Below are 13,312 nucleotides of genomic sequence, written 5' to 3'. Positions count from 1 at the left end.
ACAAGAAAGATATATTGGCTGGTGGTGGTAAAAGCCATATTGCTCAATAAAAGACTAGATACTAACATCTGTCAGGGGACTGAGGAGGACAGTGAACTATGAAGTAATAAAAGTATGCCAAAATTGCAAGCCAGGGAACATTGTTCTAAGTCATAACTCCTTTGAGTTCAGTGGAGCTACAGTGGGGATAAACTCATCCACAACCTCTTGGATTTGTGGGTGAGTGCATAGGCAAAATACTGTAAATGAAGCATCACCCATACTGATCTTCTCACACGGTTGTATTGCTTATAGCCAATCTAGGCAGTTTAAAACTGATCCTTTTGTGGAGGAGTTGTCTCCTTTCTTCTGTACATTTATAGATTAGGTCTGGCTATTCTATATATACATATATATATACACACAGAGTCTCAAAACTGGAGAATACAGTGATAGACTAGTGGACATCATCTGAAAACTTTGAAATTGTAGGAAAACGTGAAAGGGGTGGAAAACAGCCAAGTGTTAGCACATGAAAGGAGGGTGGTGGTGATGGTGGGAGGACTTAAAAGATGTCTCACTTATATTTTTTTCCCCTCCCTCTCCCCCGATGGACTATTGCCGAATTCGTCAGTTGTGTCCTCGTAGGTGAGCTGCACGTTTAATGCACGTTCTGCACCAGGAATGCGTTTTCTGTCCCATTGTGTGATTTTTTTGAGCAGCTTTTCACTCCACACCAATATCACTTTCTGCAGCTAAAACAAATCCATAGACAATTCACAATTTTTTTTTTTTTTTTTTTTTGTGTGTGGTGCACAGTAATTTTTTGTGAGGATGTTCAATTGGAGACTAAAGTAATATCAAGAATACTTGTGTTCTGTGCTCAATACTAGTTTGCATTTAAGTTTTTTCTTCGCAGGATTTTCCCAGATACACCATTCCAGAAGTAAACCTCCAGGGCAATAGGACCGGACCAGGCTTTCTTGTCTAGTGTGTGTGGTGTTCCTAGTAAGACAAATGTAGTTAGGTGTTTGGATTTCTATTCCCTGCAGTGAGATGCGGCTGCAGGTTGCGAAGAAAGGCAGGGGGGAAGGCTGCCCTGCAGACAGGGTGTTCCAGGACTGGGAGCTTGTTAGCCAGAGCTGAACACGTTGGAAACGTTCACTGATGAGCTGTGTAATGAAAGCCAGATGCCAAGTGTGTCAGCGGTATCCCTACATAAGAGTTTTCCTGTAGTAGCTTAATGTGTAGGCATGTCTTATGTGTGTAGAGTATATGAATTAGAAGGCATCTCTGCACGCAGGCATGCTATGTGTGTGTGCACATAGTAATAAGTCACTTCTGGAATCCAACAAAAAAAAAACTTCCTATGTGCCAAACTTTCAGACATATGAAGACTTTTTCCATGGTCTGTCAGTAGCTGTATTTAGAAACATTCTCCTTTTTTTCTTATTTTAAGTGTGGAAAATAGAATCATGGGGTTGAGTTAAGTATTCTTCCACTGCTTATCCTTGAGCAAAACTTCAACCACTGAGGCAAGCTGCTTAGGAGAATAGAACAGTCCTAAGTTGGACTGGTTGGTGATTTGCCCAAGTTTGATATTTATATTTTTTCGTTCCCCCTGAGTTTTGATTATTCCAAAAAGTCCTGCAGATCACATCTCCTTCAGTTTTGTGACTAAACAATAGCCACTGGCCTTAACAGAGAAGATTTAGAACTGGAGTCTTTGAATGTTAACTGGTAATGAGTGTTCTATGCAACAATTCTTTACAAACCTTAAACTTGGAACCAAAGTGTGAGGGTTTAATGAAGATTGAATAAGTTATATTTCTTGAGGATCTTGGGTATACTACTCATGCTGGATTTTTTTTCTTTAGGTAAAATATGATAGTGTCAAACCTTTATGCTGCAAGACTAGACACAGTGATAGTATAGAAAGTAGTGTGCTTTATCTACCAGGAAGGTTTCTTGACTGTCACCTGTTAGAAGTTTTGCGTGTAAACCTCTGTTTTTCCAAGTGTCAGAGCAAAATCAGATTTGTAAAGTGCATTCTCAGCTCCAGCTCTCTTGGTTTGGAGGTAGTGGCAGCTTCCACCGATCCCAGTGCATTAGTGTATTCAGCTAAATAGCTTCTAGCTGCATGGTGTGACTACTAAGCACATTAAGGCTGCTTTTGGGGCCTATTGAATCTAATGATATAAACACTTCTTTTTTTATTTGATGAAACTTATTTCTGGAAGTTGATTGATGTTTTCCCATGTTTAGTCTCTGCTTCTCTACTGACATCATAAATCATGTAATATTTTTTTCAAGATGAGAATGTTTGCAGCCAATCTGAAATTCATAGGTAATAGTTACTAATGCTGAAGAATTTGCAGTGAAGGTGAGGTTACTGATGATATTTCTCCCCTCCCCATCCAACCAAGTCTTATTGGGATTCAGTTATCCAAGAATCTCTCACATGACCGCAGAGAAGAATACAAAAGCAAATTTCTGAGGTGTAAAATCCAAAACGACAAAACCCCCCACCAAAACAACAAAATCCCCAAACACCCTCCCCATCTTTTAGTGTTTTAAATTGTATGCTGTTATCTGTGATTTTCTCCATACTTGAAGAATAAATGGCTGGGAAAACTTCTACCTTGCACAGAAATAATTCCAAAAAGTGTGTGAGATACAAAAAAAAAATTCAGAGTACAAGATAGTTGTCAAGGATTTTAGTTGCTTTAAATTGATGTTGTAATTTCAGAGCTGTAGAAAGAGAGTGTACTGAAGTGCGCACTGCCCAACCACTGGCTAACAGATCCAGTGGCTGTTCTTGCTTCTGTTTTCATGAGGAATATTATACATACTTCAAATGCATGCCAAGTATAAAACAAATTTGTTTTGGGTCAAGGAATAGCAATTACAGGTGTCAGAAAATTGGCAGCATCTTAATGATAGGAACCTTAGGATTTCTAGAAAGCTTGTGAAGGACAGCTCTGTGTTGTACAGGTTTTGCTTTTCAGAATTGCCCATTGTATAATAGAAATGAAGTATTCTCCTTCAAGGAAAGGTGACCATCAAAAGGTGAAAAAATCCCAAACAACAAACTCCACCCAAAAACTTCTTTTAAAATTTTGAAGGTAATGGGATTGTCTATTTAAAAAAAGACTATGTACAGTGAGGAATTGATACATCGCAGTAATCACAGCCACTTACTGCTGGGAACTTATCTTTCCACTGTATCATGGTGCTGAGGCAAGTCATGAGGACTCACTGACTTGACCTTTCCCTACAGCTTTATATTGCTGTGAGCCTGAGCTGGTGTTCTATATGCATATTGCTAGTTTGGTGGTTTCAAGAGACCTAATCACCTCTAAACTACAGTTTAGCAACCCCTACTTGACTCTAGGTACTAAATAACAGGAGGGTCTATAGTATGGACTTCTATACACTTTAGATCTTTGTGTAGCTAAGCATGACCTTAGTTTTATTTTTAGCTAAATAAAATAGATTTGATGTCAAAGCCTGACTTCTGTTTAGAAGGAAAATAATTGGCTTTTTTTTTGTTGTCATTGTTGTTTTTAATATTTCCCCTCCTTGTTCCATAATTGGGTTGAAATGCTATGTTGCTGGCATCTCTCACTTGCATAGTAACAGATTGCAGTCACAAAGTCCTAGGACTTCACTGCAGGATGGAGAGTAGGAATGAGGTGAGGGAAGAGAGTTCCAACTTCAGTACCTTTGCCAGAATAGGAGAGGAAATGTGACTGCCATGCAGTTTTAAAGACTGAACCCTAGTTTCAAGGCTTTCTCCTTATAAAAGCGACATATCTGCTCTGTTGTTAGAGAGCAGATGTCCCAGCTCAGGTTCCCTTCTCAGGGCTTATCCCCTTGTTATATATACTTGACAGTGAATGGAAGTGTTTGCAGCAGCTGCCCTTTCTGTATATGTGCAGTTCTACAGGGACTGAGGGTCTTGTTTGGCCTTGCACTTTGCAAGCATGAAACGAGGTGATTGTGGAAGTAAGAAATAAAGACTTGTAGTTCTTTGTACAGTTTCTCATGTATCTACCTCTTTTTTTTTTTTAATTGCGTGTATTTTTAGAGAGACTGTGTAAGGACTAATCTTTTTTATAATGCACTTTGAGAATGAATAGGAACAATTTTCCTTTATAAATACCCTTATATAATTTGCCCATAAATTCCAGTTCTCACAAATCAAACTTCATTTCCATCCGTTACGCACAGGAAGTCTTGAGTACTTACTGATAACTGCTAAAAAGAGAAACATTAAACCGTCCTTTTGTGTCTGTAGAAGCTTTTTAGGTAATCCTGAAATATATAGAACTCCATGCTTTTAGCACAGAGGACAAGTAATTTCTGAACCAGCCAGGATTATATCTAGAGCCGCAGGGAAAGGTGTATATGCTCCAGTGGTCTAGTATTTGGCAGGGATAGAAGTTCTGAATTTTCTTTTCCTACAGCTCCAGCATTTTGTGTTCCTTGAGGGGAGGAGTGTGCGAATATGGCAGCAGAATGCAAGTGATCGCGCAGTTTGTGGGATACCACTAATTCTGGTTTTTGTGTGTCTCCTTACAAAGGAGTTTTTTGATTGTATTTTGGAAGATGTAGACTCTTAGTGCAAGCATTTTGGTTTGGTTTAAATATTAGACCTTTTCAGACTGAACTTCTTGGCATATTGCTAGCAGAGTTCAGGATTCTCTTGCAGTAGCAAGATAGGTTTTTCCTCTCTCTTTGAGCCTAGATGGCAAGACACTTCTGGGATGAGGGGCCTGATCTTGGATGGTACAGTGTTTCACTTTGATCCTGGGAATCTGTGGGATGTTATGACCAAGTGGCTTTGAAGGGCTTCTTGTTAACACAAAGTAAGCACCGGAATGCCCTTGTGTTGAGGAAGGAAATAAGGCATATTTGTGAATGTTTCTGTTCCACCCAGATAACTAATGAGTCTCGTTTGAAGGTTTAAGTGATCATCTCCTAAGGTTTAATATGGCTTCTCTACAACAGATGCCAAGCTAGTGTGAATTGAAACTTCAGCGCTGGTTTGACCCAAGGTAATGCAGTGAACTGCTACCTACTTTATTAATTTCTGATTTCTCTCTAGGGAGAACTGGAGAGACAGTTGCTCCAGGCTAATCCCATCCTGGAGGCCTTTGGAAATGCCAAGACAGTAAAGAATGACAACTCCTCAAGATTTGTGAGTATTACTATACTGGTATTCTACGCTTTCTGGAGGGAAGACTTGGTTTGCTTTTGGGTGAATTGCTGTCAGGGATAGGACAACTGCCTGTGAGTGACTTCCTTCAAATTAATCTGGGATGTGAATTTCATTCAGTGAATTATCCAGAATAGTCCTTATAAGTCTCTGGAATGAAGGAACCAGACCCTGGGCCAGGACCATGTATGCTGATTTTTATAAGTTTATTGCAGTCAGTTTTATCATGGAGAACAAATACTGGTCCTTATATATTTTTCTCTGGAGAGCAGTGGACAGCATCTGAGAGGCAGATGTGTGAGCTAGAGCTGGAACCTAATGAAAATGGTTGAAGCTAAGATTGAGGGAGATAGAACTGTCTAGAACATGAAACTGAATGGACCCTGGTTATGCTGAAGCATAATGAATTAAAACTGTAGGGTGTCTGAACGTCAGGTATGTCTGAAAGTGTTCGGTGTCTTGTTTGTTAAATTGCTGTTGTGATCAGCAGGCATTGCCTATTGGCTCATCTGATGATTTGCCTAAAACCTGTCTGACCAGTTCTGTGTTTCCTTTCCTGGGTTAAAAAGAGAAGGTTTACCTTTGCTGTTTTCTGCTGTTACCAGATAGAATGAATACTATTTTTAATGCTGTTGTCTTCCTCTTAGGGCAAGTTCATCAGAATCAACTTTGATGTCAACGGTTACATTGTTGGAGCCAATATTGAGACCTGTATCCTTTCTGAAACCACTTAAAAGGGAAAGTTAACGGCTGTAGAGGTGGCAGTAATGGTACCTAGCAATCTCTTCACAACTGGCTTTGTGTAGTCAGGTCGAGAAAGTTGCTGGAAGCACTTGAATTTATGCTAGCAAGATTACTGTTTTAGTCTCTTGTTTCTTTGTGACCTTTATGAGCATGGTGGAAATCTGAATGAATGAATTCTAATCTTAGGAAGCTGAAATGGAAGCATAAACTGTTGTAAGATTAATAACTTTTAATTTAATAAGGCATTCTTACTTCTGTCCAAGGCAAGAAGGGGTGGATGGCCACTGTCTTTCTGGTTGTTAATCAGTTAAGTCTTTTATCATAGCCATTGTTCAGAGGCTGGCAGAACTGAGACCAGGAGCTCAGTAGGTTGTTGACGGATAATGATTGCTAAATCAATACCCCTGTTAATTGGCATGAGGAGAACATCAGGTAGTACAAGTTTTTTTTCTCCTGCCATAGAATAGGAAGTGAACTGTATGTCCTACCATATGCCTTAACTCTTTGAAGATCTGCTGGAGAAGTCACGTGCAATTCGTCAAGCCAAAGAGGAGAGAACCTTCCACATCTTTTACTACCTGCTGTCTGGGGCAGGGGAACATTTGAAGAGTAAGTATAATTTTGTTGTAGCTATGGGGTTCCCTCATCACAATGGCAAGATCCAAAACTCCTGTAGGCTAGGATCTGTTCCTTCATAGTTTAGTGGCTCTACTTTTGAGACACGGTCACCCCTCCTCCACTTCTTCCATACACTCATACATCCCGCTGCCCTCCCCCTGCACTTCCCAGTTCCTGAAAACTTGCTTCTCTGGTTCCTTCCTGCACTTGTCTCCTTGCCAGCAATGACTCTACACCCTTCCTTATCTAAATCACTGTCCCATGTTTAGTCTCATCTTGCATGATGTAAACCTTCTAGTGCAGGAATGGTCCTACTGCAATGCGCTCAGCGTTTAACTGAACGGAGCAAAGCTGCCAGCACCTAAGCTGCTCTGGAAATCTAGGATCCTAGCACATCTAGCTTTAATACCTCGGCTGAGTAATCAGGGTTCATGTTGTGCAAGACATGCAAATTGATCTGGAGGAAGGATAGGAGAGGACTTTTCTCATATTTGCTACTGTTTAAGCTATATATAAATTTCCACCTGACTTGAAACAAATGAGGTGTCTGAAATGAAAGGCAAATTTACTTTCAAGTTAATCCCTGCTTCTTATAGAATTAGGGCATAATGATGATTGACACTGCTTTGGAGAAGTAGTCCAGAGGAGGAACTAGAAAGAAATAAGGCAGAAAACCTTTAGTTTTGTCTAATATACATTAAATGTGCCACATACAGTTAAACTGGGCTTGATCCCGCATTCATCTGGCACCTGCTAGCGTATGCAAGTCAGAAATTTGATCTCAGTGGTGGCTTGTTGTCAATTAAAAAAAGAAAAAAGGAAAAATAAAAAACCAAATACCATAGTAACTTCTTTCTCAATTCTTTCCTAAGCTGATCTGCTGCTGGAGCCTTACAACAAATACCGCTTCCTTTCCAATGGGCATGTTACGATCCCGGGTCAGCAAGACAAAGACATGTTTCAGGAGACCATGGAGGCAATGAAGATCATGGGCATCCCAGATGAGGAGCAGATAGGTATGAAATCTCTGAAGGGCTTGAAAATGCAAGGAAGTGAAGGAGCAAACAGATCATATCTCTGGACCTTTTTTATTCTGGAGCTCTTTGTTTGGGGGTTTTTGTTGCTTTTGTTTTGTCTGATGTCTGTTTCCACACACCCCACCCCCCAGTGAACAATGTGCAAGTAATAAACTTAGTGACTTTGTAGTGACCCACCTCTGGATCTGCCAGCACAGTTTCAGTTTATACAGTTAACATTAGAAGTCAAGCAGCTAGTGAAAACATGCTTCTGCTTGCTGTTTTTGTTCCCAGTTTGAGGGCTGTGTAACAGTTTAAGAATAATACATCCGAGATAAAAGAATCCCCTCATTCTCTTGTGCAATGCACAGCTTGTGTGCTCCCCCTATCCCTAAGCAGTGGCTCTAAAGTATCTAATCCAACCACTGCTGGATTAGTACTTTGAGAATGGCCTGGTCATAGTGCCTTTCTTTCCAGCTTAACACTGAACTGCTGACCAGAAATTAATATTGTCTGATTCTGGGAGCACAGTACCATGGCAGTGAAGCTAGAATTGAATGCAGCCAGCACAAAGTGCAGTGATATGTATTCACCAGAGCTCTGTGCCATCTCATTCATGATCTGCTTCATTGGTTGGGAACCAGTGTTCTGCAAAATTTCAGTTTCTATCTATATATATAAAATCTTTTAAAACTAGGATTGTGTTTTTCTCTACACTGAAGCAGGCATTTGTGGTGGTTTGAGGTCACCACCTCCTCTGCTGGAGGCTGCAGCTCTTCTTGCTGTAGGGAATATGTGCCTGTGCCTTAACTATTGCTTTTCACAGTCCAACCTGCTATAAATCCATACTGTCATTACCCACATTTTAATACACTTCCTGATATCTTGAATCCTCTGAGACTGAAACTGCTGTATGGAGGTGAAGAGAAATTTGCCTAGGCCAAATAAAAGAATTGGCAGCCTAATTTATTGTCAGGATGTCCTGCTATGCTCAGGTTTTTTGAGTTGGGTTTTTAACATATGCTCTAGGGCATGTTTTTGCTGTCATGTAGATGATCTATTGGTTCCAGCCACTGCAGCAAAGAGAGCTTTAGTGTTTTGCACTTGCTGTTCAAAGCCTAAAGTGCTCTAATGTTCTTTATAGGCTTAGAAGAATAATATGTACAGTAGCTGGCTGGATGGTAGGCTTACTTAGTTTTGATGTAAAGTCTAAGCACTAACTATCCTCATTTATGAGTCAACTTGAAAATAAGTGCCAGGACTCCAGATTCAGCTGTCAAACCACCGACTTTCATAACATGCAACTAGGAACTTACATGTTTCTTTTGTGGTAGTCCTGTGGTAGCACATATGGAGCCTTTGTTTGCTCTGCTGTCAAAAGGATATTCTTTTAGAGCAAATATTTCTCTAACAAGGTCCTGGTTTAACCCCAGGCAGCAACTAAGCACCGCACAGCTACTCGCTCACTCCGTCCTGGTGGGGTGGGGGAGAGAATCAGAAGAGTGAAAGAGAAAAACCTCCTGCCTTGAGATGGAGACAATTTAATAAATAAAGCAAAAGCTGTGCACACAAGGAATTCCGTCACTACTGCCCATGGGCAGGCAAGTGTTCAGTCATCTCCAGGACAGCAGGGCTTCATCACACATAACAGTTACTTGGAAAGACAAATGCCATCACTCCGAACGTCTCCCTTTCCTACTTCTTCCCCCATATTTATATGCTGAGTAGGAAGACATGGAATATTCCTTTGGTCAGTTGGGGTCAGCTGTCCCTGCTGTGTCCCCTCCCAGTTTCTTGTGCACCCCCAGCCTACTCACTGTTGGAGTGTTGTGAGGAGCAGAAAAGGCCTTGACTCTATGTGAGCACTGCTCAGCAGTTACTAAAACATCTCTATTCCCAACACTGTTTTCAGCACAAATCCCAAACATAGCCCCATAGTAGCTACTGTGAAGAAAATTAACTCTATCCCAACCAAAGCCAGCACAAACAGGTAGAAATTATGGGCTGAGAAAACATCTGTGGTATAAGACCCCCTTTGCAAGTGACTGGCAGTTCGCTTTGCTCAAAGCAACTAGAAGCCGTTATACAATAAGCTTTGATTAATGCATGGTGAAAACTGAATTGATGCTATGGTATTGAAAAATGCCTTTCCTGTCCTAGCATCTGATGCTGCTTTTGTAATATGCACCATTTGAAAACTATGAATATATCATTAGCAATAGGTGGGGTGATTCAGCATGGAATTAGTTATAGTTACGGTACAGGCACTTTTGCCCACATCCTGCTGCCCTTCATCCGTTGTAATGTATGTGTGTATGGACTACGGACCTTGATCAGGGAGCTGAAAGTGATACAGGGTTAAAGGAACAAAATCTTCCTCCTCTTAACTGGTTGTACTCTTAACCGTCTCTTTCCTGTGTTTAACAGTAGTCACTGAGGAAAATCGAGTATTGAATTCATTGGGTGAATTTTGGCCCTTCATCAGGGAACAAATGTTTTATCAAAAAATATAGATGTTGGAAGATGGCGTATTACCCTCAGTCTTGTGTCTCACTTTGCTGTAGTGATGTTGAGAATAGGTAAATCTCCAGGCTGTGTAGTCTTGCAGAGAGTGGATGGGGAGTGTTCTGAATGGGAGTCATATAGAGGAACTACCTCTGGTGTTTTTTCCCAGATTCCAGAACGATCTTTGGGATGTTGAGAAGGGCTTCTTAACCATGTTAGGAAAAATAAATGGGTAATATCAGGGCCTTTGGTGATGTCTTCCACTAAGCTATTACTATTTTAAAAGGTCTGCTGAAGGTCATCTCAGGTGTTCTTCAACTTGGCAACATAGTCTTCAAGAAGGAGCGTAATACAGACCAAGCCTCTATGCCAGATAACACAGGTAACGAATCTCTTCTCCAATCCTGCAGAGAAAAATACAGAAAAAACCCTACAGGAAGTTCTTGCAAGGAGAAGAATGTATTACAGTATGTAGGGAATGCTGGAGTCCTGTTTTTCTGTAAGGTGAATTATTTGTCAAAGGAGCTGCCATGCTCCTTCACCCAAGTGCACAGTGTTTCGCCAGTGTGTGCTTGCAGCCACCCATGGGCAGGAATGTGGCACTGTTCTTGTGACAGGGCTAGGCAGGAAGTACTCGTGATGACCAGATGAAAAGGATTACTCTACTGGAATATGTAGTGTGTTTGTGTGTGTGTAACCATTTTAGGAGTGATTGCTCCTACAAACATATATTATCAGACTTTAAGGAATGTTCTTTGCTGACTTGGTAGTTAGACTTGTAGCTGTGAGAGTAAGATGGATAGTTTTGTGGTGGGTGTAAAGTATGTGTACATATTTTCATTGCACTGCCTGTTGTTGCATGTGTAAATAGTACCATGTTTCACATGACAGAAGGAAGACTTAACTCTTAGACCTTCATTATAGATGTGCTGCAGAAATATAAGAGGTTGCTAATTTATCTTTTTTATATTTTTGGCTATTGTTATGGAAAATATGCTGTAAGTGGCATTTTGGGGAGGAGAGTAAACCATTTTGGTTTTGGATCATGAATATGAAATACAGAGTTACCTCAAAGACTAATCAGTACATGAAGACAGAACAGTTAGCTTAAGAAATCTATTACTTGGCATAGCTTTAAATTGATTACAGGCTATGAACTTTATAAAGCTTCCGTGTTATGACCTAATGGTATGAGAGTATTATTTCAAATTTACTCTCATGGCTTCAGCAGAAACTCAGTAACTTGTAGCATGGGTTGCAAGAGGGTTTTTTTGGATGTTTTGGTTTTGAAAATACCTTTCTTTGTCTCATCAACCTGTTCTTCATTTAACTTTTTTTGGGAAGGGGTGTTTTTCTCTTGCTTTCTGTGAGAAAAACAAACAAACATTCATCTTTTTGTTGTTATCTTTGACCATCTTTAGCTGCTCAGAAAGTGTCTCACCTTTTGGGTATCAATGTGACGGATTTCACTAGAGGTATCCTGACTCCTCGCATCAAAGTCGGGCGAGATTATGTCCAGAAAGCTCAGACCAAAGAGCAGGTATGCATTCTCTAAAAGTGAACATGTACTTTAATCTTGCCACCATAAAGCTACAAATATATTAGAGGTTTCTGTAGCTTTTAATAACCATCTTTATGACCGCAAGGTATGGCTACCACACTTGAATAATGTAGCAAACCTATTGTTTCTAGTATTTGCTCACTTTGTATGAAGATAGAAATCTGGCTGTCCCAAGGGAGTAAGTTCCTTCAGAGCTGTATGCAAAGGTGACATTTTCAAATTGCTGTAGTGCAGAAGGCACCGCTTCTGTATTCTATGTTCTGTATGACACTTCTGAGCAGGTCAGCTACTAGGGTGGAAGAATTTGCTGCTCACCCTTCAAATTGACTGTAAGTTTTGTAGCGCTCTGGAGTCAGGTTGTGCTCAAAATGAAACCTGACCTAGGAGCTCGTGGCCTCCTGAGCAAAGGAAAGCCCCTGTGCTTACTCACTGCATGGCTTCTTTATGAGCACGTTCTTATTCTCAGTGTAAACAAACACGTCCATATAACATGGAAGGGTTTAGGAAGAGCACAAAGTCTGGAAATAATCACAGGCTGCCTTTCCATGCTGCATTTCAATTTTGATACTTAATTTCTTACTACACATAATGTTTCTGTGTCATCACAGGAACGGTAGTGGCATGGGGGGGGGGATTTGGCTTCAGAAATCCCAAATTACAAAAGCATTTAAATGCTTTTCTTTGGGCCTGTGAAACATGCTGTGTTAATACGGTCTTTGGAGGTGATGGTGTTGAATACCAGGCGTTGGTTTCTCCAACAGGCAGGATCCTGAAATTTGGCTTTCAGACACTAATTTAGTAAGACAGATTCTTTGCTCTTATTTATGATGTGTCACTGTGCCATCAACTTTTCATTGGGAATAACATCTAAAGTTAGGCTTTTTAAGGGAGTTTGGTGGAGAGAAAATATCAGCTTCCTGTTGGGCCATTAGATGCCAAAACAGTGTAACCTGTGCCTGCCTTTGGATACATAATATAACTCCTGATTTTTGTCTTTTTTCTGTTTAGGCTGACTTTGCCATTGAAGCACTGGCTAAAGCCACTTACGAACGTATGTTCCGGTGGCTGGTTATGCGGATCAACAAGGCATTGGATAAGACCAAGCGCCAGGGTGCATCCTTCATTGGAATCCTTGACATTGCTGGCTTTGAGATCTTCGAGGTAAGGAGCTGTCGGGTCTTCTCACTTGGTACAATGGACCATGGAGCAAAGACTGCTGAAGGAAATGGCTTTAAAACTGGAAAAGAACAGTTTAGTTTTAGATAGGCTGTATATTCCATTTCTGTTCATAGAAATCTCTGCTGATGTGAACTGTCAGATAAGTTAATAACTTCAATGGTTCATTCTATAGTATTTTGTGTGTGCTGCAAAAAAATTCTCTCATTGCTGTGTATTCTGATGTCTACATCCTTTTTGGTATGTGTATTAGAACTGTTTTAGTTGCACAGTTCCAGGTGTTCTTGATTCTTTATAGCTCACAGCATAAAAGTTTGCTAACCTACAAAAAAAGTCTTTGAAAATGTCATCGCTGGATCATCACTGAATTTAATCTTTTATGTCACATTAGTCTGTCCCAAAACATTTAAGGGATGACCCACTGAAACCTATTAACATCATTAAATGTTGTTAGAAACGGTTTCTTCTTCCTACTGATGAGTTTTGGGAAAA

The 13,312-nt window shown here is 40.4% G+C and overlaps 1 protein-coding gene across 2 annotated transcripts in view; it reads left to right on the top strand.

Annotated features, from left to right (window-relative positions):
- Positions 1-13,312, top strand: part of MYH9 (myosin heavy chain 9) — a 72,574-nt gene that overhangs the window by 34,277 nt on the left and 24,985 nt on the right. For both annotated transcript variants that reach the window (XM_030478523.1, XM_030478522.1), the window contains 7 exons: positions 5,090-5,182; positions 5,848-5,911; positions 6,455-6,553; positions 7,435-7,578; positions 10,370-10,465; positions 11,505-11,623; positions 12,653-12,805. In XM_030478523.1, the coding sequence (XP_030334383.1) occupies positions 5,090-5,182; positions 5,848-5,911; positions 6,455-6,553; positions 7,435-7,578; positions 10,370-10,465; positions 11,505-11,623; positions 12,653-12,805 (768 nt within the window). The remainder of the gene's footprint in view (positions 1-5,089; positions 5,183-5,847; positions 5,912-6,454; positions 6,554-7,434; positions 7,579-10,369; positions 10,466-11,504; positions 11,624-12,652; positions 12,806-13,312) is intronic.

The sequence above is a fragment of the Strigops habroptila genome, chromosome 3 (genome assembly GCF_004027225.2).
Source record: "Strigops habroptila isolate Jane chromosome 3, bStrHab1.2.pri, whole genome shotgun sequence".
Classification (NCBI taxonomy): Eukaryota; Metazoa; Chordata; class Aves; order Psittaciformes; family Psittacidae; genus Strigops; species Strigops habroptila.
The sequence above is the reverse complement of the archived record's forward strand: the minus strand, read 5'-3'. Positions and strand labels throughout refer to the sequence as shown.